General features: G+C 38.9%; 1 protein-coding gene across 4 annotated transcripts in view; it reads left to right on the top strand.

The window, feature by feature from the left end:
• MGAT4A (alpha-1,3-mannosyl-glycoprotein 4-beta-N-acetylglucosaminyltransferase A) overlaps positions 1-24,711 on the top strand; it is a 164,502-nt gene that overhangs the window by 110,533 nt on the left and 29,258 nt on the right. For all 4 annotated transcript variants that reach the window (XM_045980144.1, XM_045980141.1, XM_045980142.1 and 1 more), the window contains exons 6-8: positions 10,576-10,622; positions 12,279-12,392; positions 13,993-14,068. In XM_045980144.1, the coding sequence (XP_045836100.1) occupies positions 10,576-10,622; positions 12,279-12,392; positions 13,993-14,068 (237 nt within the window). The remainder of the gene's footprint in view (positions 1-10,575; positions 10,623-12,278; positions 12,393-13,992; positions 14,069-24,711) is intronic.

Raw genomic sequence — 24,711 nt, 5'->3', positions numbered from 1 at the left:
TTCAGAGTCTCCTATTGAGATGATTTTGACATATCTCATTATCAGCATTGTTAACTTGTATCACTTGATTAAGGTGGTGTCTGACAGGTTTCTCTTCTATAAAGAAGCTCTTTTTCCATATGTACTTAGAAGCTATCTTCTGGAGTGATGCTTTGAGATCATGCATATATCCTGTTTTTCTTACTAACTTTTCTCAGCTAATCATTCTTAATGATTCTTGCCTCTGACAATTATTATGTTTGCTGAATGGTGATTTCCTTGTTTCTTCTACATTAATTGGAATTTAGTAAGGAAGAACTATCCTTTTCTTCAATTTTATTTTGTTGCTTATTGATATCAGTGTGAAGTTGTGGATATTATGATAAATTTTTTACTTTGTTACTAAAATTGTTAAAATTTGGCCATTGGCTGCTCTTTCAATATGCCCCATCATTTTTCCCTTTATCCTAGCAGCGTAAGAACTTCTCAGCTTATCTTGTATTTTCCCTGCCCCAAACCTGGAATCAGCCATGTCCAGAGGGAACTTGGTATCTCTTAATTGGAGAGAAACCAATTAATTGGAGAGAAACAAACCTGGTATCTTTTTTTTTTTTAAAGATTTTATTTTTATTTTATTTATTTGACAGAGAGAGATCACAAGTAGACTGAGAGGCAGGCAGAGAGAGAGAGAGGGAAGCAGGCTCGATGCTGAGCAGAGAGCCCGATGCGGGACTGGATCCCAGGACCCTGAGATCATGACCTGAGCCGAAGGCAGCGGCTTAACCCACTGAGCCACCCAGGCGCCCAAACCTGGTATCTCTTAATAGGAAAATACATGTATGCATATGTACACACATCTGTACATCTAAACAGGTCTTAAGTCCATTTATCTGTATGTGTTAAAAATCACGAGTTTTAATGACACCTTTGATTCCAGTCCAATACTTCAGGGTTCATTCTAGCCTCTCCTAATTCCTTATTCTTACTAAGTTCCCCATTAGTGGGAAACTTAGCCTCATGATTCACAGTGTATCTGCTTACTTGCTTAATCCTAAATAAGCATAAAGTAGTTTCTGTATTGCTGATTTAAACCTGTTGATTAAAGTTCATTTTCTAATTTCTTCAAGAAAGGTCCCCATGAGCAATTTTCCCAGAAGTCCTGGGTGGTCAAAGATGTTATCTTCTGCCTTTATTATTTGCTTAGGTATAGAAGCCCCCAGTCACAGTTTCTTTTTTTAGGAGGTTGGAGGGGAGTGCTAGTGCTGAAGCCAGCTAGATGACCTTCCACGTTTCTCACTGCTTGCTGTAAGAAACCCAGATTGCCCAGTTGCCCAAATGATTTTCCATCCTTAAAGCCTAGTAATCTTGCTCTAACACGTCTTGATTTCAACCATTGTGGATCATTTTTCCCTGGCACATAATATGGTCTTTAGGTATATAGAATCAAATCTTATTTTCAGGAATGAAAGAATTTTACAGTTATATCTGCATATATGACACCTATATTTTACTACTAAAGTTTTAGTATTCATTTATCATATCCCCACCTATCCATCCTTTATCCATCATTAATCCATTGTATTTATATATCTTCTCTCAGGAATTGTCTTCAACCCATTTGCCCATTTAAAAAAATTATGTGGTGGTTTTTGGTGTGTTTTGTTTTTGAGTTATCAGAGTTCTTTATATATACTGGATACTTTTACTTTGTCAAATATGGGTGTTTTGTGAGTATTTTCTCCTAATCTGTGGAAACCTATTCATGTTTTTCACATTTTCTTGGTGAGGAGAAGTTTTTAATTTTGATGAAGTCTAATTAATAATTTTTTTTGCTTTCTAATTATCGTTCTCCATGACTTTAAGAAATCTTTGCCTAGTCCCAAATTGTGAAGATTATCTCTTCTGAAAACTTTATTTTAATTTTTGTATTACGTCAGCAATCCGTCTTGGGTTAATTTTTGTTGTGGTGTAACATACGTTCAACAAACACGTTCATTGTTTTCAGGTGGGTGTTCATTTACTCCAGGTCCAGTTGTTGAAAGCACTTTCCTTCCCCCACTGGATTGCTTTGATGCCTTCGTTGAAAATCCAGTGACCATACACATGTGGGTCGTCTTCTGTTCTGTTTCACTGACCTATAGATCGAACCTTATGCATGTACCTCACTATCTTAATTACTATAACTTTGAATAAGTATTGAAATCAGGTAGGGGGTTAAGTCCTCCAATTTCATTATCAGAATTGATTTAGATTTTTTAGGTCCTTTGCATTTCCATGCACATTTTAGAATCTTCACAATCATTTCTAATATCTAGTGTTGCTTCATAGTAGCAAGTGCTTTAATTGGGTGTTTTTTCTTTCAAATTAGTGGGGAAATGTTTGGTCATGATTTTTCATCTGTTTTGTGGCTACGATACAGTTTTTTTTTTGTGTGTGTGTGTTTGTTTTTGTTCGTAGGTTTTGCTGAATTTCCCCTTTTTTTCTTTTTTTTTTTTTTAATATTTTATTTATTTATGTGACAGACAGAGATCACAAGTAGGCAGAGAAGCAGGCAGAGAGAGAGAGAGAGAGGAGGAAGCAGGCTCCCCGCGGAGCAGAGAGCCCGATGTGGGGCTCGATCCCAGGACCCTGGGATCATGACCTGAGCCGAAGGCAGAGGCTTTAACCCACTGAGCCACCCAGGCGCCCCTTTTTCTTATATTTTTTGTATAGTTGCTGTGCTGGTTCCTTTTTTATGAATCATCGTAGAAGGAAATAACTCCCCCCCCCCCCCTTAGGCCACTGGGTTACAGGAGGAGGGAGTAAAGTAGTGTTCCAGACTAGTTGTTTTTTAATCAAAGACTGTCTTTGTAGCTGCTACAGTCAGGCTGCTTCCTGCAAATATAGTTGGTCTGTTTAATTCTTCAGGCTACCTCTGATTATTGGAACCACATTGGATTCCTTTAGAGCTTGAGAAATTTGGTTATTAATATTTGTCTTACTGAAAATGGAGTTTGCAGTTTTGTATCTGTTTCTCATTGGTAATGCTGTATAATGTCAGTGCTTCCTAGGCAAATTCTATATAAGTGGCGCAATCTTTTTTAGTTAGTTTAGTGTGCTTTCAGCCAGAGTTCAGTTCCCTGAATGCTTTGAAACTTTTTCCCACCCAAAGCATCTGAAGATTACATTAACCTCAGAGACAGTAGTCCTCTGTCTGGTTATGTTTTCTCAAGCTCTTATAATTACCTGTTAGTCCTCTTTTTTAACTAAAGGCAGGAGAACAGATACCATTCTAATTATTCTTTCACTCAATGAACATGTATTTATTGAGGTACTAAGGTGAAGAAGGTACTGGAGGAGATTTTTTAAAAATCCACTGGACAAGATATGGTGCTCTTAACTTGTAATCTAGCATTATAAAGTAATATTTTTTCTCTACTTTTTTTGTTGTTCTGCGTTTGAAAAAAATATATTAATTATACATACACATGGCTGAAGAGTCCCAGTAGTCTGTGGAGTTTGTTATTCTAAACAGTAGTCTCCTGTCTTCACTCTTTCTAACGCCCCTCTAATTTCCTTCTTTTCCCTTCTCCATTTCCTTCCCTCTGAGACCTTTTCCATCCTCTCACCCAGCTGGTTGGCAGCCAGGCAGACCAGACAGACCTCCCTATAATGCTCTTCAGTTGACATTATTCTTTGATCTTTTCAAAGAACTTTTAGTTTTATTGGCTTCATCATTTCTTTATTTTCCTGTTACATTTCCATTCTGTATTACTTCTTCCCTTCTACTTGCTTTTAGTTTGGTTTACTCTTTTTCTAGGTCTTTAGATTTTTCCAAATTCTTAGACACCCCCCCCCCCCCGCCCCCCGCTTCTAGATTTTGTAGATTTTTTTTTTTTTTTTTTTTTCTGAATTCTTAGGTTATTGGCTGGAGATCTTTTCTAATGGAGGCAATTTTAAGATATAATTTCTCTCTCAGTTCCACATTAGCTGCATCTCTTAAATTTTGGTATGTCAAGTTTTACTTTCATTCAGATCAAAATACTTTCTAAATCCCCTTGTAATCTGCTTTGACCCGTGGATTATTTGGAAATGTATTGTTTAATTTTTACCTATTTGTAGATTTTCCAAATTTCCTTCTTTTGTTTTATTTCTAATTCAGACCTTTTAAATTTATCAGTACTTGTTTATGAGCTAGCATATGGTCTATCCTGGACAAGATTCCATGTTGCTTAAAAAGAATGGATTCTGCTATTGTCCAAGAGCCGTGTTTTATACATGTCTGTTAGATCGAGTTGGTAGTGTTGTTCAGATCTTACATAGACTTGCTGATTATCTGTCTCAGGTTTCTGGTTTTCATTTTAAATTACACATTATGTAAGTGCATCAATAGTGTTTTGGGCCTGTAATTTTTTTAGCAGTTGCATTTTAAGACATTTACTTAAGCATTTGTTACAGATCATACCCAAGTCAATTAGGAATAGATGATAAATACATAATATCCTATTAAATTTGCTTATAATTCAACCAGTATTTACCCAGTCAGTGGTAAGTACTAGGCATATCTTTGAGTAAAACAAACCCTCTTCCCAGTGAAACGTACTGAAAAAGATTAAAAAACAAATATACAATGCATTAAATGGTAATAAGTTCTTGAAGAAGAAGAATATTAGGAAGAATATTAATAATAAATAATTTGGGGTTTATAGAAAATTTATGCAAATAATACAGAGACTATTCCCTTGACTTAGCTTGCCATAATATTAACCACTTATGTAGCCATGACAAAACTATCAAAACTAGGAAATTGGGCGCCTGGGTGGCTCAGTGGGTTAAGTGGCTGCCTTCAGCTCAGGTCATGATCTCAGGGTCCTGGGATCGAGTCCCACATCGGGCGCTCTGCTCAACGGAGAGCCTGCTTCCCTTCCTCTCTCTCTGCCTGCCTCTCTTGTGATTTCTCTCTGTCAAATAAATAAATAAAATCTTAAAAAAAAAAAAAAACTAGGAAATTAACATTGGTATAATACCATTTGCTAAACTGTAGACTTTATTCAAATTGGATGTTTTTCCACCTATGGTCGTCTTTATGCTTTAGCAAACCAGCCCTAAATACCACCTTGCATTTAGTTGTTCTGACTCCTTAGTTGCCTTCTACCCATGACAGCTGGTTGTACTTTCCTTGTCTTTCACGAACTCGGGGATCTTCACTGAGCACGCTAGTCAATTACATTGTAAAATGCCTCAGTCTGGATTTGTTTGCTATCTTCTCGTGTAGTTATGCATTTTTGGTGAGAATAACAGGACTTACCTTTTAAAAGGGTCACGCTGACTTCCTTGGAAAGGAAAGCAAAGAACCTGCTTAGGAAACTATTGTAATAATACAGGTGAGGCTTAGATTGAAGAGGTGGTGAGAATTTGAACGGAACGCGTTCTGATTGGAAAAGTTTGAGAACTGTTGCTGTAGGATCAACTAGGAGAAGGAAAGGAGGAAAGACTGTGATAGACATATAGGAAATGAAGTGTGTGTGTGTTTGTTTATTCTTTTAACAGCTTGACCATTTTACTAGAAACTAGTAAGGCCAGCTGGTATTTATTAGCCTTTCTGATACGTCTGCATTGAATTTAAAGTATCATAAAGCCAAGCATGAGATGGATAGGAATAGCTTTTCCTTTGACCCTAGGGACATAAAATTTATTATGAGCTGCCAGTCCCATTCTAGCCCATGGGGTACTTTTAGTGCTTTTGATGTGTCACTTGTACACATTAGTTTTCTGGAATTTTCTTTGGTTCCTTATTATGTAAAGTAACATCTGTTTTAGGCCCTGAAAGAGTTTATAAGGACTGGACTTACTTTCCTGCTATAAGCAGCTAGAAGGCTGAACAAAATATGATTCCTTTGTTCTCAGACATTGGACAGCAGACTGTGCACAACAGGATTCCCTGAGACAGAAAAATAAATGCAGTGAATACTACAATTTCCCCAACTTTCTGCCTGGAGATGCATTCCAGATCACACTGCACAAGGGCAGTCACAGGGAGAGCAAGGGGAAACTGCAGAACAGAGTTGCAGAAAGGAGACTGCTGCACAGAAAATGAAAGTGCCTTTGGGTCCTTGTTATATTGGGGCACGTATGCACAGGGTGCCCTACACAAGTCTGGGGAGAAGAATGATCAGGGGTCTGCAACCTGAACATTGCCATTGCTCCTGCACTTTGAGTTCTGATGGGCCCAAATGGCAAGTCCTTGGTAGTCACCCAGGACATTTACTGGAGAATCCAGAGGAGTCAGAGTGTCCTTGAAGTGGTCATTCTAGGCCCACCCACCCCAGCAAAGCTAAAAAAGGGGCCTGTGAGGGGTCAAGTGATCCGCAGATAATTGCCTGCTAAAATAAAGCCCAGTGCTTTAAAAAAAAAAAAAGAAAAAAGTAAAGACACTCAAAAATGCAGGATTTATAATGTCTATCAACAAATAAAAAAGGGCTATCATGCCAAGAAGAAAAAAGTGAACCATAACTAAAAGAAAATTTAGCTGATAAAAACAAATCTAGAAGAGATAGAGGTGATAGAATTGGAAGGAAAGGGCAACAAAACTATTACAGATGTTTTCAAGTACTTAACACACTGAGGAATGGCATGGAAGATGTATAAAGAATCAAATGGTAGAACATACAGCAATGGAAAGTACATCTCTGAAACTTAAAATTTACTATATAATCTTAACAGATTAGATACCAAAGGAAAGGTCATTGAATTTAAGAATGACAGTAGAATTTACCCAAAATTAAGAATATAGAGAAAAAGACTGAAAAAATACAGTGTTATTCACCGCATTTATCTATGGGATAATAGTAACTGCTCTACCATATGAGAGTCCAGATTGGAGAGGAGAAAGAAGGAATTATCACTGAAATTTTTCTGTTTTTTGAAGAAAAGTGTAAATCCTTAGATTTAAGAAGTCCAAAAAAAATCCAAGCAGAATAAACACAAAACCACCGTCAGGTATGTCATAATCCAACTGCTATAAACAGATAAAGGGCAGGTCTAGAGAGAAGCCGAAGCAAAAACACATTATACACAGAAAAAGAAGAGTGAGAATACTATAGATTCTTGTTAGAAACTATGCAAGTCCAAGACAATGGAACAATGTCTTTAAAGTGCTAGGGGAAGAGCCTGTTGTTTTTAATTTCTAAATTTTTAGATGAATTGTCTTCGATCTCATCAGTCAACATTACAAAGTATTCACGCTACATACATCCTCATGACACCCAGGTATGTGGGCATCTGTTAGCGCAGTGTACAGATACAGTGTAACCTCTGTCCAGATAACAGTGGCGTTTCTCTCAGAATTATTAGCACAAAGAATCAAAGGGAACCTTGATCCCTTCTGCTAGTTGGCAGCCTAAGGGCTGGTCCACACTGAATGTGTGCTTGGCCTTCTGCTATGTCATGGGCTGTCGACCATTGATTAGTGAGCTTCTGAGTTGTTAGCAAGTTCTTCCACAATCTTTGTTTGAGATTTTTAAGTGTAATTTCTTTCATTACTCGATAGAGTGAATAAAGAAAAATGAGTAAGGATATAGAAGACTAGTACAATGATACAATAATCTTAATGATAATAATGATACAAAATCTTAAGAGGTTATTTAGGAGGTAATTATCCAAGGTGGTGGATATTGTTGTTATTTTTATGACCTCTTTTCTGGAGACTATCTTATGGCCCATTGACTAATTCAGACTTTAAAAAAAATTGGATTATAATTGACATACAATATTATGCTAGTTTCAGATGTACAAGATAGTGATTCAGTATATTTATATATTTTTAAATGATTACCACAATAGGTCTAGTTACCATCTGTCACCATACAAAGTTGTTACGATATTATGGGTTCTGTCCCTGTGCTATACATTACATCTTCATAACTTACTTATTTTATAACTGGGAGTTGGTACCTCTTAATCTCCTTCACCTCTTTCGCTACCCCCCCACCCTGCAACCACCAGCTCTCCCTATCTAGGAGTCTCTTTTCATTCTGTTTGTAAATTTGTTGTGTCTTTTAGATTCCACATGTAAGTGAAATTATATTGTATTTGTCTGGCTTGTTGGCTATAGGTCCACCTGTGTTATCACCAATGGCAAGATTGCATTCTTTGCTATCGCTGAACAGTAGTCCACTTTGTAGATCACATTTTTTTTGTCCATTTGGGCACTTGAGTTGCTTCTGTATCTTGCCTATGTAAATAATGCTGCAGTATTATGTATCAGGATACATAGTATCTTTTCAAATTAGTGCTTTTGTGGGTTTTTTTTTTTTTAATACCCAGAAGTGGCATTCCTGGACCATATGGTAGCTGTATTTTAATTTTTTGTGGACCCTCCGTACCGTTTACCAGAGGAGGCTGCACTGACTTATTTGGCCACCAACAGGATACAAGGGTTTCCTTTTCTTCTGCCAGCACTTGTTGTTTCTTGTCTTTTTGATACTAGCCGTTCTGACTGGTTGGAGGTGGTATTTCATTGCTGTTTTGATTTGCATTCCCCCGATAATTGTGATAGGGAGCATCTTTTCTTGTGCCTATGTGTGTGTCTTCTTTGGAGAAAATGTCTATTCAGATCTTCTGCCCCCATTTAAGTCGGGTTTTTGAGGTTTTTGTTAGAGTTGTATCCGTTGTCCATGTATTTTGGATAGCCACAATTACAGGTATCTCTTCCCGTTCCGTAGGTTGCCTTTTCATCGTGTTCCTTTTCTGTAAGTGGTTTCCTTTACTGCGCAATGTACTGTGCAATGTAGATGGTTTCCTTTACAGGGGGAGAGGCAGGGAGCGGCCCTGTGGAGATAAACGGCCCTCTCGAGGTCAGATGGGCAAGAGCTTTCTTCAGAGACTTCCCAGCACGGTTTCCTTACTTGGTACCAGAAAGGATGGATTCTCTTGTAGAAAAGTGACACCAGTTAACAGGCATTTAAGCAAATCTTTCGCAAATTATGTCAGTTAGCATGCAAAATAAGGATTCTGTGTAATTAGGTACTAGATATGGTTCACTTAAGTTCCATACTTTTTATTACGTATTACACAATAAATCTGCACTTGCATCCACTCACCTTAGCCCACCTCTTGAACAGCCTGTTGGGGAGAGGGAACCGGTCTTGTTCATCTCTGTATTCCTTTTCCCTTGGCTCGGCAAATCAGTGGCCATTCATAAATGCTTGTCATATTGCATATCAGGTTGTTGCTTAAACATTAAAATTTGTATAAACCAATTCTGATCATATTCTCCAAAATTAGAGCTGATGAGTGGTAAGATACTCATTGGTTACACATGTCTGTGAATAATTTATTAAAAGAGAGATCACTGACTAATGTTTGGGTTTATGTGGGGAGAATATGGAGGGGTTTGAGTTATGTGCCCATTTTATCTCCGTAGCTGTTAAGAGTTTGAAGGATGTGGTGTTACGGCCTCACTCCTCATTCTTTAAGCCTAATAATAAAAATAGAAATCACTTTCAGTTAACAGAAATTAAAGGTACAATACTTTTCCAGACAACCCTTTATACAACTTTTTATAGCTTAATAGTCTTGTAATTTCCAGGGTGAAGCTTAATCTTTTTTTTTTTTTTCCATTTGTTTTTCTCTAGTATTAAGTGTTTTGGCAGTCTCTATAACCTAGATCATATTTTATGGATCATTGATTCCTTTGACAATTGAGTATTTTAATATAAGCCGTGAGTGTATTTAAAATTGGTAGGGAGTATTAGATCTCTATTTGTATATAATTTATTGATTGAGTGATTGATTGAGAGAGATTGCACAAGTGGTGGGGAGGGGCAGAAGGAGAGGGAGACAGGGAATCCCAAGCAGGCTCCACACCCAGCGCAGAGCCCAAAGCAGAGCTTGATTCCAGGACCCTGAAATTGTGACCTGAGCCAAAATCAAGAGGTTTAACTAGCTGAACCATCCAGGCACCCCTGTTTGTATATAATTTTAAAATACACAGGTCTGATAAGCGTTTATTTCTAACTCTGGGTAAAGTGCTTTTGAGTTGGGTTCTCATTATCAGTCTAATAATAATGATGATAATAAGAATACAGACAACAACAGCTTTTTATTAGTGGTTTTATCATTAAGTGTCGTAGTCTCTAAGGTGTTTTTTCCTCCTGCCATTTTTTTTTTTTTTTAAATGGAATAGGAAAGGAGGGCTCATGAAAGTGACTTACTTTCACTTAATACAGGCCAAGTAGCTATGGAGACAGATCTTGAACCTAGGTTTTAGGATTTTAAGTGGAGAAATCTTTCCCTGTAGCGTGGTGCATCTGTGATTAACTCACTGCTTATAGCTTGGGTGTTTCAGAAGAAGCAATAATAGTTTCTGTACCGTTTTTTCTACTGAATCAGAGACCACTGAACGTAATAAAAACTGACCTCTGTTTATTGTATTAGTAAGTACTCCATGATATATTGTAGCACAATAAAATAGAATACAGAAATGCAAATCCATGTCTCAAAATTAGATGCCATGCTTTCCTTGAATGTTGTAATTATTTATTTGAATTCAGTATTAAAAGTTAAATAAAAATTTAAAAATAGTAATGTATGTATAATTTTTTTTTCTTTTCCCAGACAGATAGTGATTATGTACACAGTGTCGTAGCCAACTTGGAGAAGGAGTAAGTTCTTAATTATGAAAATGATAACATTTTAGTTACTGTTACTTACTGGCTTTTTGCTAAAAGAAAATGCCTCTTCTCTAGTTCATTTCTCTGTGTTCAGTGTTCATTGGGTCACTATCATTGGTCTTTTACGTTGTCATAAAGTAGGCGGATACGGTTTTCTGATCATGGACGAATTGGTGTATTTCAGTATAGAAAAGATTTGAATGCCATACATATGTAACTCTGTCAATGAATTACGGATCTTAGAGACCATAGAGAGGATCACACAAGATTACTTATGTCTTTCACCCTTAGTTGACCAGAAAAACACTCTGTTATCAGGGTGGATAGTCTTGTAGTGGTTGTAGCTTGTTGTAGTTGCAGTAGTTCCAAACCTCAGTGCTAAACTATGGCTAAATCTGTTCTATTCTGAAAAGACTGAGTAACAATTTACTGTGAGCAAGCACTTAGCAGTTAACAGGGGGGAAGCTTAGTAAGTTTCTGACATGATTAGTTTTTGTAACACTGCCTTCATAGTTTTAATAGTGATACCATAAAAACTAGTCATGATATGGGTTTCTTCATTGACTTTTACCTGTTTTTGCCCTAAAGATGTATCTTTTACTTAAAAAGCCAAAAGGAAGCAACAATTATTTGTCAGCCATAGATTTAAAATAATTTGGTTCTTACTTTGTCTATCAAAATGCTGAAACCAGAAGCTTTTTAAAAACCTATGAAAAGTGCAAAACTAAATTGTGCATTTATTGTTGGTTTTTTTTTTCTTCAAGTGCTCAATTTCTTGGCAGCCCTTTATATAAACAGAATTCAGTATAGATTCCTCAAATATAGGAGCAGGGCACTAATTATTGGCCCCTCCTCCCCTTGGCCACATGGTCAGGTCTTTGGGGTGTATGCTGTGATTTTTGTCATTTCTCTTCTTCCTCAGTGTGTAGGAACACCAAGCCCAGAAAAAAGTATGACTAAGCATGAACCCCATTTGTGTAAATGCGGGTAGTTGCACAAGGATTTTGTGGAGATTTGCAAAAACTAAATGAGGGGAACGCAAATGTGGAAGGAATACACTTGAGTTAGTCAAGCTGATCACAAAAGCTTTATAACGGGTTTTCTCAACCTTGGCATTATTGACAAGGGAGGTGAGATAATTCTTAGTTGTGAGGACCCTCGTATGTGTCCAGGGTACTGAACAACCTCCCTGCTGTCTGCAGCTAAGGTCAGTAGTATAGCCCACAGGACAACCGGATTCTTCCAGACGTTGCTCCATATATGAGACAAAGACACACACACACATTTGTTAGTTTGTTTTTCTTCAATTCTCTATTGTCTGTGATACCTTCATTTTGATTTTTTAAAATTCTGATACTTTTTAGGAATATAATACGTGCAGTTGGCTTAGGATTTCTATGCTTCTCTAGGGATAGCATTTTTTACACTGTTTTTAAAGCATTATTTTTTAAAAAAAACCCTTTGTGTTATTCAGAAAATTCATGTTTTCTGGCAAGTAAAATCAATGATGAGCTACTTCCATGAGCACACAGTGACCCTAACAGTATACCTCACTGATGTATTTTATGTTAAGCACACTAAGTTGAGCATTAAGATAGATAAAATCCCACAGAACTTAAATAACTCCGCTTATCTTTCTTATGACAGATTTTCTAAAGAAATCAGTTCTGGCTTGGTGGAAATAATATCCCCTCCTGAAAGCTATTATCCTGACCTGACAAACTTAAAGGAGACATTTGGAGACTCCAAAGAAAGAGTAAGGTGAGCCTGTGTTGTTTAAGGTCCCCCACTCTTGTGAGTACGATATGGAATAAATGTTTACCACGTAATAAGTATTTATTGGAATGTAACACATTTTACGGCTCAGCTAATTTGTGAGAGCTAATGCATTTTTGGTTATTTGATTGGAAAATATGCAGTTTATAATAAGAGGCTGAATTTGCTGTGTGCAATAACTTTTTTTTTAAGATTTTATTTATTTGAGAGAGAGAGCACACGCACAAGCTGGGGGGAGTGGCAGAGGGAGAGGGAGAAGCAGGCTCCCCACTGAGCAGGGAGCCTGATGCAGGGACTCAATCCCAGGACCCCAGGATGATGACCTGAGCTGAGGGCAGACACGGAACCACCTGGCCACTCCATTCAGTAACTTTTATAACTGCTGTTCTGTGGGTTATGACTTAAGAGTATATTCAGAATAATGCACAAGCTAGTTCCGATAGAAACCTAACATCTATATGCAAATTAAATGAGTACTGATTCAGTGGAAGTGATAAAAACAATATTACTGTTTTGCAGAATTATATTGTAATAATGTAAAAATCCAGTCAACTGGATTTGTCTCTAAATCTCTAAAATTGAAGGACTGAAAACTTTTATTGTATTGTTATTAAAAACAATGTAATCTAAGAGATACTGACATTAATTTTGAATTTTATGTCACCAGAAAAAATGAAAAAAATCACGTTTTGGGAAGAGATTATACTTCTTGAGTTGTTAATTTATCTGAAAGACGGATATAACCATCTAATTGGTTGTCTCTCCAGAAATATTTTAGTTCTAAAAAATTTGGGAATGGTTCCGGTAAATTCTAGATGGTCTCATTAAATTCAGAACAACTTCCAAGGTATATTCTGGAGAAGTTTACTTTGTATGATTCAAACCCTTTTTTTGTTTGCTTTTTGTTTTTTAACTAGTTTTTACAACCACTTCTCTTATTCAGCATTAGTCTGTTTCTGTAGATTACTAGGAATTCCCTGAAAGGACTTAATAATGTAAACTTTAATGTGTTTTTTTTAAGCATTCAGTACAATATTTTATTAATTTCTGCCTTCATGCAAAGCAGTGATCCTCAAAGTATAGTTCTTGAAGCACCATTTCCCAGGAACACTGAGATATTACATTTGAAAAAAGGGCCCTCAGTCGAAGGAGTTTGGAAAATAATAGACTGAAAAGTTTTTTATTCAACAAATCTATTTACCATTGGATGTTTCAGTGCCTGTGATATATGAATATGTCTCCAGAAGGGGGAGATATATATGCTTCGCAAATTTACTTGACATTAGACTCCTTTTTTCCTCAGGACATCTTGACGATTAGTGTTTTGATAAAGGTTTCGTTAGAGAAAAGTGAATTCTCTTTTATGCTCTCCTACATGGGTGTATCCTATGTGTATGTATATAGATACACAGGTATCTGTGGGTCGACAGATATTTTGTATATATTGTCTACTGTGTGTATGGAGTGTATGTATATATATTATAAAATATAACATGTAGTATGCATTATAAAATATTTACATTGAATCTTATTTTGCTAAATTTGAGTCTGATTCCTAACTCATTTCTGAAAATTTTTATTTTAGATGGAGAACAAAGCAAAACCTAGATTATTGTTTTCTAATGATGTATGCTCAGGAAAAGGGAATATATTACATTCAGGTAAGTATGGTTTGTCCTGTAATTTTTTTTCACACTTTTAAGGAAAAAGTAATATCCAGAGTATATGTTCATTAAAACAGGAAGTTTCGAAAGTGTAAGCCTTCTAAGATAAATAAGATTATAATAGTATATCAGAGAGCAGAAGGGTCTGTCACAGTCACTGGTTTAGCACAAACACTAGCTTTTCCACTTAATGGTGTGATGGTGGGCAGGTCATTCATCTCTTTCCTCTTTTCCTGTCCGTCCATCTTTGCTCTCATTCTCCCTCTCTCCCCTGTTAAAAAGAGCTAAGGTTTAATTACTTGGCAAACTTTAAAGAAGTATTTTCTGATTTATTTATTTAGTTGACAGAGAGTGCAAGAGGGAACACAAGCAGAGAGAGTGGGAACACTGAGCAGGGAGCCCAACGTGGGGTTCGATCCCAGGACCCTGGGATCATGACCTGAGCCGAAGGCAGACACTTAACAACTGAGCCACCCAGGAACCCGGATTTTCTGATAGTTTTTTTGTTGGTCTTACAGTAATACAGTTTTCTTTCTTCTTCTTCTTCGTTTTAATGGTACAATACGTGAGTATTTATATTGAAGATAGTAAAACTGACATTTAGCTGTAATGGTCCAGCTTTTAGCAGCATGGCTCAGAATTCTCTGAGTCTGTAATGATACGGCTTTTAAGTTAGCCAGGTAGGCAACAGCTTAAATAATTGTAGGAGGTTCTTGTTTCTTCTAAATCTCATTCTCTTTAGTGACTTAAGCTTAAACTTTACAGTTGGAATTTCATCTTTATTTCTCCTTAGTGACTTAAGCTTAAATTTTACAGTTGGAATTTCACCTTTATTTCGTCTTTATTCCTTATTCAAAATGCAGATACCCCTGAGTGGCGAAGCACACTAAGCCTGTCAGTTACTTTTTTTGTTTTTTTAGTATAAAAAGTTTATTAGATCTTTCCCTGAAAGGAGGTTTTGATGAGAGTTGCGAGAAGAGACTCTGGGTCCCTGAATCAGAAAGGAAGTAAATGGTTTTGCAGCTGCTGGCAGGGGTTTGAGAGGAGAGGAAAGAAAGAGAAGCCTGCTTTTCCATGGTAGGGCAGTCTTATGGAGCACAGGCTTTGTCTCCTTGGACATTTTATCTTGGGCCATGTGCATTCAAAGTGCAGAAACCCTTTCTTGGTTCTCAGGTTGGGAAATGTTAATGATGATAGGGTCAGAATGTAACATTGTGTATACAAGAGTTGGGAGTATAAAAACATGGTATTCTTTAAATGTCTTAGAGAAGTCTTACTTTAATTTTAAGATAATAGCCTCAAAACATTTTATTTCATGTGCCCCATATTATTGTAGTTGAATCTTGCTGTTTGTTCTAGGGCCTCTGTATATTTACATGATGGTCAAGAACTTTATAGAGAGCATTTAAAAGTGTAGTTACGTTGCTTTTAAAATGGGTTTTAAATTTATCTCTAACCACAGAATTCATAGACTCTTAAAGCTTTTTTTTTGTGTATGTGGAGTATAGAAAAAGTAATCGTTTAGGAAATTAACAAAAGGATAGGGTGAAGAAAGAGGATAAGGCAGGGGGTGCCTGGGTGGCTCAGTCCATTAAGCATCTGCCTTCGACTCAGGTCATGATCCCAGGGTCCTGGGATCAAGTCCCATGTCGGGCTCCTTGCTCAGTGGGGAGTCTGATTCTCCCTGCCTGCTGCTCCCCCTGCTTGTGCTTCCTCTCCCATTCTCTCTTAAAATCTTAAAAAAAAAAAAAAAGGGGTAAAAAAACTTTGGTTAAGCAGGGTGTGTATATGTGGTGTTAGAACCACAGTAGCTTTGAACTGACACTTAAGACACACTTCACACGTCGTACATTTTTCTTTCCAACTTAGGCTTTACACATACTTACTCATTTAATACAACTCTTTTTTGCAAGAACAGGATCATACTGTACCTGCTGTCTCATAGCCTGTTGTACTATTGTTTCACTTATGGTAGACACCGTAACAAGGCAGTGATTACAGGTAGGAATACTTTTTAATCACTTACTGAAGTATCATTATTCAGATGTCATAATGACCTTATTCTTGGTCATTGAGATTGTTCCCAACTCTTCAGTTGTGTCACAGATGAATCCAATGAACATCCCTGTAATTGCCCAATTTTCTCAAAAATTATGCCTCCAAAAAGTTGCTTCGTATTGAAGTCTTCACATGATTTCATATTATATAGGATACTCTCATTGACTGCAAAGTGGGAAAAACAGAATAGCCTGGAAAGTCCTCAGTTTAATATTGGTTTTAACTATTTGTGAAGGATAGAGGTCACCCAGAAAAATGGGGGAGTATTAGTGTGAGGAAGCAAAGGGATTTTAGTACAGACTTGATAATTACGCTAGGTGTGTGTCTTCGTGTCGCATCTGCTGTGGTGTAGCCTACCCAGGACTTTGAGAGAGTGCTTTTTTAAGGCAGCCAACTCTATGGTCAGCACAGGCATATTCCTAAAGGAGAAAAAAAAAAGGCCACCTGTTCTAGTGTTATGTTTATGGCTTGGAATGAAGTTTCCTGTCACAGAATCTCACACTTTGGTAAAGTGCTGTATCACAGCTGACTTGGGATTGAAGAGTGTCTTCTAGAATGCTGTTGGGTTTTTCCTGCCGAAAAGTGTCACGATGCCCATTTCGTGTGGTTGTCCTAGCTATAGTGATGCTGACATTAATCAGTGGGCTTGGTGGCCAGCCTCATCTCTCCTCTATGTAAAGCTCCCCAGCAGCCACTCCCCCTGTGATTTCTGAAATCATTGATTATTTTTCCCCAGATAAGTCATTTCCTTAGAGGTGGCCAAGTGATAATTTTCTAATTCTGTAACTTGCAATGTTCTTAGAAGCTGAGTTCTTGTGTAAAGAACTTTCCTTCCTTGTCTGTTTGGTTACCCTAAAAAACAGTTCACTAAGGAAAGGCAGAATAAATGCCTATTTTTTTCTCTTCATTAATTTTTCTAAAGTTGATATCTGAGAAATCTCCAGTGGTGGTCATTTAAAAAACATTATTGTGAACTCATGGATTTTTAAAATAGATTTGATTTGCCTCAGCCCTTGCAATCGTTATTTACGATTGGTACATCAGAAACCAGTGGGAATCTCTTCACGTTGGCTCATGGGGCGCCTGGGTGGCTCAGTGGGTTAAGCATCTGCCTTCAGCTCAGGTCATGATCTCAGAGTACTGGGATCCAGCCCCGCATTGGGCTCCCTGCTCAGCAGGGGTCCTGTATCTTCTTCTGACTGCCACCCCCCTTCCTTGTGCTTTGTCTCTCTTGCAATATCTGTCTTTCAGATAAAATCTTTAAAAAAAATTTTTGGTTCTTATATTCCTTCCATGTAAGTCCAGCAATCTTTGATCACTTCTTTGCTGACTGGCACAAGATTTGCACATTTCCTAAAATCAGTCATTTCTCTTAAGGAGTCTTGTTCTTTGTAGAAGCGAATAGTATTTAGGACCACAATCTGGGTGCATGAGATGCTCATTGCTCTTAAGATGTCTTTGCTTCTAGGCCTTTTAGCAAAGAAAAGAGTATTGTATTTCTTAGGGGGAAAACTACAAGCTCATATTGATAGTCCCAAGTCTAATGAAGATTTTAGGGCTTTGTTTTTAATAACATTAAAAGTCTTGGTTTTTAATAACATTATCCTATTAACATAATTCTTTTATTCTACAGTATGTCTGAAATAGTTTCAAAATAGTAATACCATTATCACTACTAACTCTTAGACTGCTGAATGCTATTTAAATTTTCTTTGTCCTTTTTTTCCCTCCTTAGACTATATCCTAATATGGATATATAGTAAAAATTCTGTGTTTGAAAGCCACTGGAAGAAATTCTTTATACTCTTTGACTATGCTGCCAAATTGATATGAAACTTGGTTTAATTGTTTCATTTCATATTCAGTTTTTAGGAATTTTTATCATTTTTAGTAATTAAAAAAAATTCCAAAATCAGAATTGCATAAAATAAGATATACAGAAGTCTCACTTTCATTCCCATCACTCTGTTTTCTCCCTCCTCATGGGTAACCACCATTAGTTTTTTTCTCTTTCTTTCTTTCTTTCTTTCTCTCTCTCTCTCTCTTTCTTTTTTTAAGATTTTATTTATTTGAGAGGGTGAGCATGGTGTGGGGCAGGGTGTGTGGCAGGAGAAGGAGAAGTGGACTGCCCTCTGAGCAGGGAGCCCCATGTGGGGCTCCATCCTAGGACCTGAGATCATGCCTGAGCAGAAGGCAGATCCTTAACAGACTGAGCCACCCAGGCACTCCTAGTTGTTTTTTTTTTTAATTTCTTTTTGTACTTAAAAAATAAAATTAAGCCAAAATGTAATACATAAATAATAATAAATTCTTCCATATATAATATTCTAATATTTAATGCTTGGTTTCTGATAGTACATCTGCATATCATAAAAACAGTATTTTACATCTTGTTTTTTAGCTTCCCTCTGTAAACTAGTGATCACTAGTGAGTTGTAAGATTTTAGTTCAAGACCGGCTCTTGCCATGCCAAAACACCTGTGTCACAGAAGCACATATGTTCCTAGAAATCCTGTACCTAAGGGTTGATAGCAGCTTTATTTGTGCTAACCAAAACCTGGAGATAAGCCGGATGTTCTTCAGGTGACACAGCTCTACCACAGACATGGAATAATAATGAAAAGAAGCAAACTGTTGCTACGTACCACAACATGGATCTGAGGGAACCGTGGGGACTTTAAAATCCAATCTTGAAAGCTTAAGTACTGTATGATTCTATTTGTATGGCATTTTTGAAATCCCAGGATTGTGGAAATGAGAACAAGCTGTTGGTTACTGGATGCTGAAAGTGCAGAAGGGAGGAGGTGGCTATCGATCTAAGGAGTAGCAATAGCAGAAGAATGCTCATGATGGAATTGTTCTGTCTCTGAAAATTACATGGAACTAAATATACACGCGTGCACACACCCACACCCACACACACCCCTAACACACCTCAATGCTATAAGACGGTGAAATTTAATAAGATCAGTGAATTATAAGGTCAGTCAACTGTAGTGCAGTTATACCAGAGGATGTTAGACTGGGGAAAACTGGGTGAAACGTATTTGGGATCTCTGTATTTTTTCTTAGAGCCACATAGGAATCTATAGTTACCAAGTTTTTTTAAAAGTGAAGTTGCTTATATACAGAAATCTGTTGGATTTCTGTACACTAATAACAAAGTAGCAGGAGAAGGAATTAAAGAAAACAGTCGGCTTCCAGTTGCACCAAAAAAGAATAAAATACCTAAGGTTAAACTCTAACCAAGGAGACGAAAACATGTCCTCTGAAAACTGTAAGGCAGTGGTGAAAGAACTTAAAGATGATACGAACAAATGGAAAGACATTCCATGCTCATGGAGTGGAGGAATTAGTATTGTTAGAGTGCCCATACAGCCCAAAGCAACCTACAGTGCAATCCCTATCAAATACCAACAGTGTTTCCCCCAGAACTCGAATAAATAATACTAAAATTTGCATGGACCCACAAAAGACCCTGAGTAGCCAAAGAAGCCTTGAGAAAGAACAGCAAAGCTGGAGGTACCACAATCCCAGACGTCAAGCTACCCAAGACTGGAAAGCTGTAGGAATGAAAATGTTATGGTTCAAGCTCAAAGACAGACACATGGACCAATGGAACAGAATAGAGAACCCAGAAGTAAAAGTGAAGTTGCTCGATGAGACGCGAGAGTGGAACAAAGCAGTTTTCCTAACTGAATGTAAAATGTGAGTTAGCACCAAAATGAGTGTACCAACTTTTAAATATGCCTTTGACTATTTCATCTACATCTCTGTGCATGTAATTAGTCCCAAACTTCTTTTTGAAGTTACCTATTGGAAAAGTTTGTAGCTGCCTGATACTAGGGATCGTCTTGACTTTGGGCATAGACGGTGTTTAGGTTTGAGCGTGGGTCCCTCTTTTTCAGAGGAAAGTAAGGTGTCAGTGTGGTTCTGTGCTTTGTCTAGTTTCCCCTCCAGCTTCCTTAAAGTTCTAGAGGCATAGAACATGTCTTCTGTTCGCCAATGTATTCTCAAGGGTTAGTACACAATAGAAGGCTCAGTAAAATATTTGGTGGGTCCGTGTCCTGTCTTTGCAAATACTCCTACTGCTTCTTAACAGAGTAAGACAAAGAAAGCTTATAGGATTTAAATACATGAAAAAATCTACGTATCAAAATAAGTGAAAATTGCTTAGTGCAGGTAACTAGGAGTGAGAACGTGAAATTAAGAACCGGAAAAAAAATTTTAAGGTATTAAAATCACCTTGTGACTTGGAAATTTAATGAGAGGAGATCCTGGGGAGGAAGTCTTTTTTGCATGTAATTACAGTCCCTGATCTTTGTCAGCTTTCAGTTGAATTGGTAAAAATTCCAAGCATAAATAACACGTGGTGCCGGCCGAGCATATGGGGTTAACTGGCACTCTGAATTGCCACAGTTTCTTAAGTATCTTGAAGATTTCATTTATTTGTTTATATTCCTTAACAGGATATTTATTTTAGAGAGAGGGAGAGAGAGCAGGGAGAGGGACAGAAGAAGGCAGAGGAAGAGGAGGGAGACTCTCAGATAGACCCCCCAGCAGAGCACAGCCTGAGGCGGGGCTCGGTCTCATAATCCTGAGACTGTGACCTGAGCTGAAATTAGGAGTCAGACACTTAACCAGCTCAGCCACCCAGGGGCCCCTGAAAAAAGCTTTTAAAATTTCGAAAGTGAACTTTCCGGAATCTGTCCTACAGAAATGAAAAGCACGAATACGTAAATATAAGCAGATTTATTGCATCATTGTTTGCATTGACAGGAAATGAGAAACAAGCTGGATGTATGCATACAATGAGGGAAGAGTTGACTGAATTGCTTTAAGTTGATATCATGGAATATTATGCATTACTAAATATTTATTAACCTGGAAAGATATTCATGATATAGTACGAGGAAAAGAAGACAGTGTGGTAGTAAGATCCCTTATTTACAGAAATGTAAATGGGAATGGGAACCTGAGTACAGATGGGTCTTTTTGTGCTGTGTGGCCCTATAGAAGGCATCAAATGGATGCCCATCCAACTTTTTTTTTAAATTTTTTTTTTTAGTTTTTAAAGATTTTCTTTATCCATTTGAGAGGGAGAGAGAGAGGGAGATAGAGCATAAGAGGGGAGACGTCAGAGAGAGAAGCCCGATGAGGGACTCAATCCCGGGACTCTGGAATCATGACCCAAGCTGAAAGCAGTTGCTTAGCCAACTGAGCCACCCAGGCGCCCACCCACCCAACTTTTAACATTGGTTACCACAGCTGGCAGGCTGGAGGGTGTTAGGGTCCGTGATCAAAGGAGCGAGACTGATACAAAGTGAAGGTCAAGTAAAGCCTTATTTCACGCTAAGCATCAAGGATCAAACTGACCGGTCAGGGCCATCTCTTGCAAAGAGGCAACCCCTCCCTATCTCACAGACTAACTTCTATAGAGGTAGTTCAGCCGGGCTATGCACAAGTGGCCAATGAGATTGCAGTACACAGAGAAAACTGCACAGTCATGTTAGGTCACACACGGGTGGCCAATTGAATTGCAATTCACCCCAGTAGATATATGCATGCCCCACTGATTGGCTGTCTCTACCTGGCCTGACCCACCCTTGTATCTGGGCTTTTTGCTACCTGGGCTGATAGCTAGGGAGAGAGTATGCACGCCCCACTGATTGGCTATCTCTACCTGGCCTGACCCGCCCTTGTATCTGGGCTTTGCAAGTAAGTTCCTCTGGGAGGGGCGGGGTCAATCTAAGTTTACTGCATAAACAACAAAATGGCTCCCTCTGATTAAGTAGGCCCTTATATTCCCCTGCTTTTCTTTGGAGACTAGTCAAATCCTTGACTTTTCAGCCAGTTCTGTGTTATATTGAGCATGTAAGACTATCATTTTTATCGCTCTAGTTTTCTCTTATACAAATGACATTAGGGCATTTATAATGCAGGGGCCAAAAAGTAACATTAGTGCACAGTCAGCTGATGAGTTAGCCATCCACCGCTTTGTATAACCATTTCCATTTTTCCTAATTTCGTTCACCTAATTTCCCACTATACTTTACATAAACAGCTGACAATAGGAGGAACAATACACTCATAGTCTTTTGGTCTTAGCTTTAGTCCACGGTCAGTGGGGTCCATTGGCTGCGGTTTCCATCTCTGGGGGACGTCCTTGTCCTCGGCTCGTTTGATGTGACCTGCGTGAATCCAGGCCCTGATGCCATCTACTTTTATTGCTGTGGGGGTGGTCAGGATGACAGTAAATGGTCCCTTCCAGTGAAGCTCCAAATTTCCCACTTGGAGGCGACATATCCAAACCAAGTCCCCGGGTTGGTAAGGATGTGGTTCCACCTCTGTCTCCATCTTAGTGTGGGCAGTTCGGATCCTTGTGTGGGTTCTTTTTAAGAAAGACTGAAGTGCCTGCAGTGACTGGAATATAGACTGATCAGTCATTTCTGCTAGAGCAACCTCTTGTAGCCGAGGGCAGAGAGGGGGTAGTCTCCCGGACTTTATTTCAAATGGGGTCACCTTGTTTAAGTAGGGTGTACATCGTGCCCTGAGGAGGGCGAAAGGAAGGAGATCCACCCATCCACCACCAGTCTCCAGAATTAGCTTTGTCAAGGTCTCTTTAAGAGTCCGGTTCATTCTCTCTACTTGCCCGGAACTTTGGGGCCAGAAGGCACAATGTAGTTTCCAATTAGTGCCCACGCCTTGGCCAATGCCTGTGAGACTGAACTCAAAAATGCAGGACCCTTCTGACCCGATCTCAAGAGGTAACCCAAACCTCTAGTAGCTGCCTCTACCCAGCCTGAAAATGTATCTACAAAAACTAACAGATACTTGTGCCCACATTTTCCGGGTTTCATTTCTGTAAAATCTATTTCCCAATAAACTCCTGGTTCCTTACCTCTTTCTCTTTTCCCTCTTCCCATTCTAGTTCCTCCTACATTAACTGCCTGGCATTGAGCACATCTATCAACTATATCCTGAACCATACGCCCTAATTTAGAAACCTGGAACTGCTTGCCTATAAGTTCCTTGAGTTTGCGTGTCCCCAAATGAGTCCCCTGATGTATCTGGTCTACTAACTTCTTACCTAGTCTCCAAGGAAGAAATAACTTTCCTGTTTTAGTCTTAGCCCAGTTCCCTCCATAGTCCAGTTTAACCCATTTTTGTAAATACTTTAAATCTTCCTCTGAATAGTCCGGTTTTACTGGTAGGGCTGGAGTCGGGAGTGTAACCAGCTCTTGCACTGTTTCTCGGGCTGCTTGCTTTGCGGCTCAGTCTGCTAATTGGTTTCCTTTTGAAATCAGATCAGTCCCCTTTTGGTGTCCTGGGCAATGATAATGGCCACCTCTTTTGGGTCCCAAATAGCCTGGAAGAGAGCCAATACTTCTCCTCTGTTTTTAATTTCTTTTCCTTCTGCTGTTAATAGGCCCCTGTCTTTATAAATAGCCCCATGTATATGGAGAGTAGCAAAGGCAAACCTGCTGTCCGTAGTAGATGTTGGTGGTTTTACCTTTGGCCATCTGCAGTGCCTTAGTGAGTGCAATCAGCTCCGCTTTTTGCACCAATGTTCCATGTGGCAGGGCTGCCATCCAGAGTTCCTTCTTAGGGGAAACCAACGGAGCCCCCACATACCTCTTTCCATCGACCATATAGCTACTCCCATCTGTGAACAGAGTCATCTTCGCATCCAGAAGGGGAATGTCTCTGAGGTCCGGCCTTATTCCTGTGACTTGGGTTAGGACCTCCCCACAGTCGTGTGGGTGGTCAGCCAGCTCCTCTGGCAGCAGTGTGGCTGGATTTAGCACCGCTGGGGGCTGGAAGGTCACTCTTGGTTCATTGAGGAGGAGGGCCTGATACCCCGTCACTCGGGTGTTTGTCATCCATCGGTCTGGTGGAGTCCGGAGAAGGCCCTCAATAGCGTGGGTGGTGGTCAAGATGAGATTTTGACCCAAAGTCAGTTTACTTGCATCCTTGACCAGGAGGGCCGTGGCAGCAATTATGTGGAGGCTCGGGGGGAACCCAGCCGCTACTGGATCTAGTTTCTTACTAAGATAGGCTACTGGCCTTTGCCAAGGCCCCCGAGTCTGAGTCAAAACTCCTTTGGCGCCCCCTGCGTTTTTATCCACATACAAGTGGGAGGGCTTGGTAACATCTGGGATGGCCAATGCTGGGGCACTCAGTAAGACTGTTTGTAATTCCCGAAATGCTCCTTCTGCCTCAGCTGTCCACTCTATCATAGTGAGCCCCCCTTTTGCCTGTTCGTAGAGAGGTCAGGCAATCTCCGCAAACCACAGTATCCACAGCCTACAGTAGCCCACCATCCTAAGAAACTCCCTCACTTGTCGGGACAGGGTGGGGTGGGGGTATCGGGTGATCACCTGTTTCCTGGACTCAGACAGTGAACGCACTCCCTCGTGGAGATCAAAGCCTAGATAAGTGGTGAGGCTCTGACAGAGCTGTGCTTTCTTTGCTGACACCCGATACCCTTTTCCTGCAGAGTCTGTAAGAGAACTCTCGTCCCCCTCAAGCATGACTCATAGTCCTCAGTGGCTATCAGCAAGTCATCAACATACTGTAAC

This window comes from Meles meles, chromosome 16 (genome assembly GCF_922984935.1).
Source record: "Meles meles chromosome 16, mMelMel3.1 paternal haplotype, whole genome shotgun sequence".
Taxonomy (NCBI): domain Eukaryota; kingdom Metazoa; phylum Chordata; class Mammalia; order Carnivora; family Mustelidae; genus Meles; species Meles meles.
This window is presented reverse-complemented; position numbering and strand designations above follow the sequence as displayed.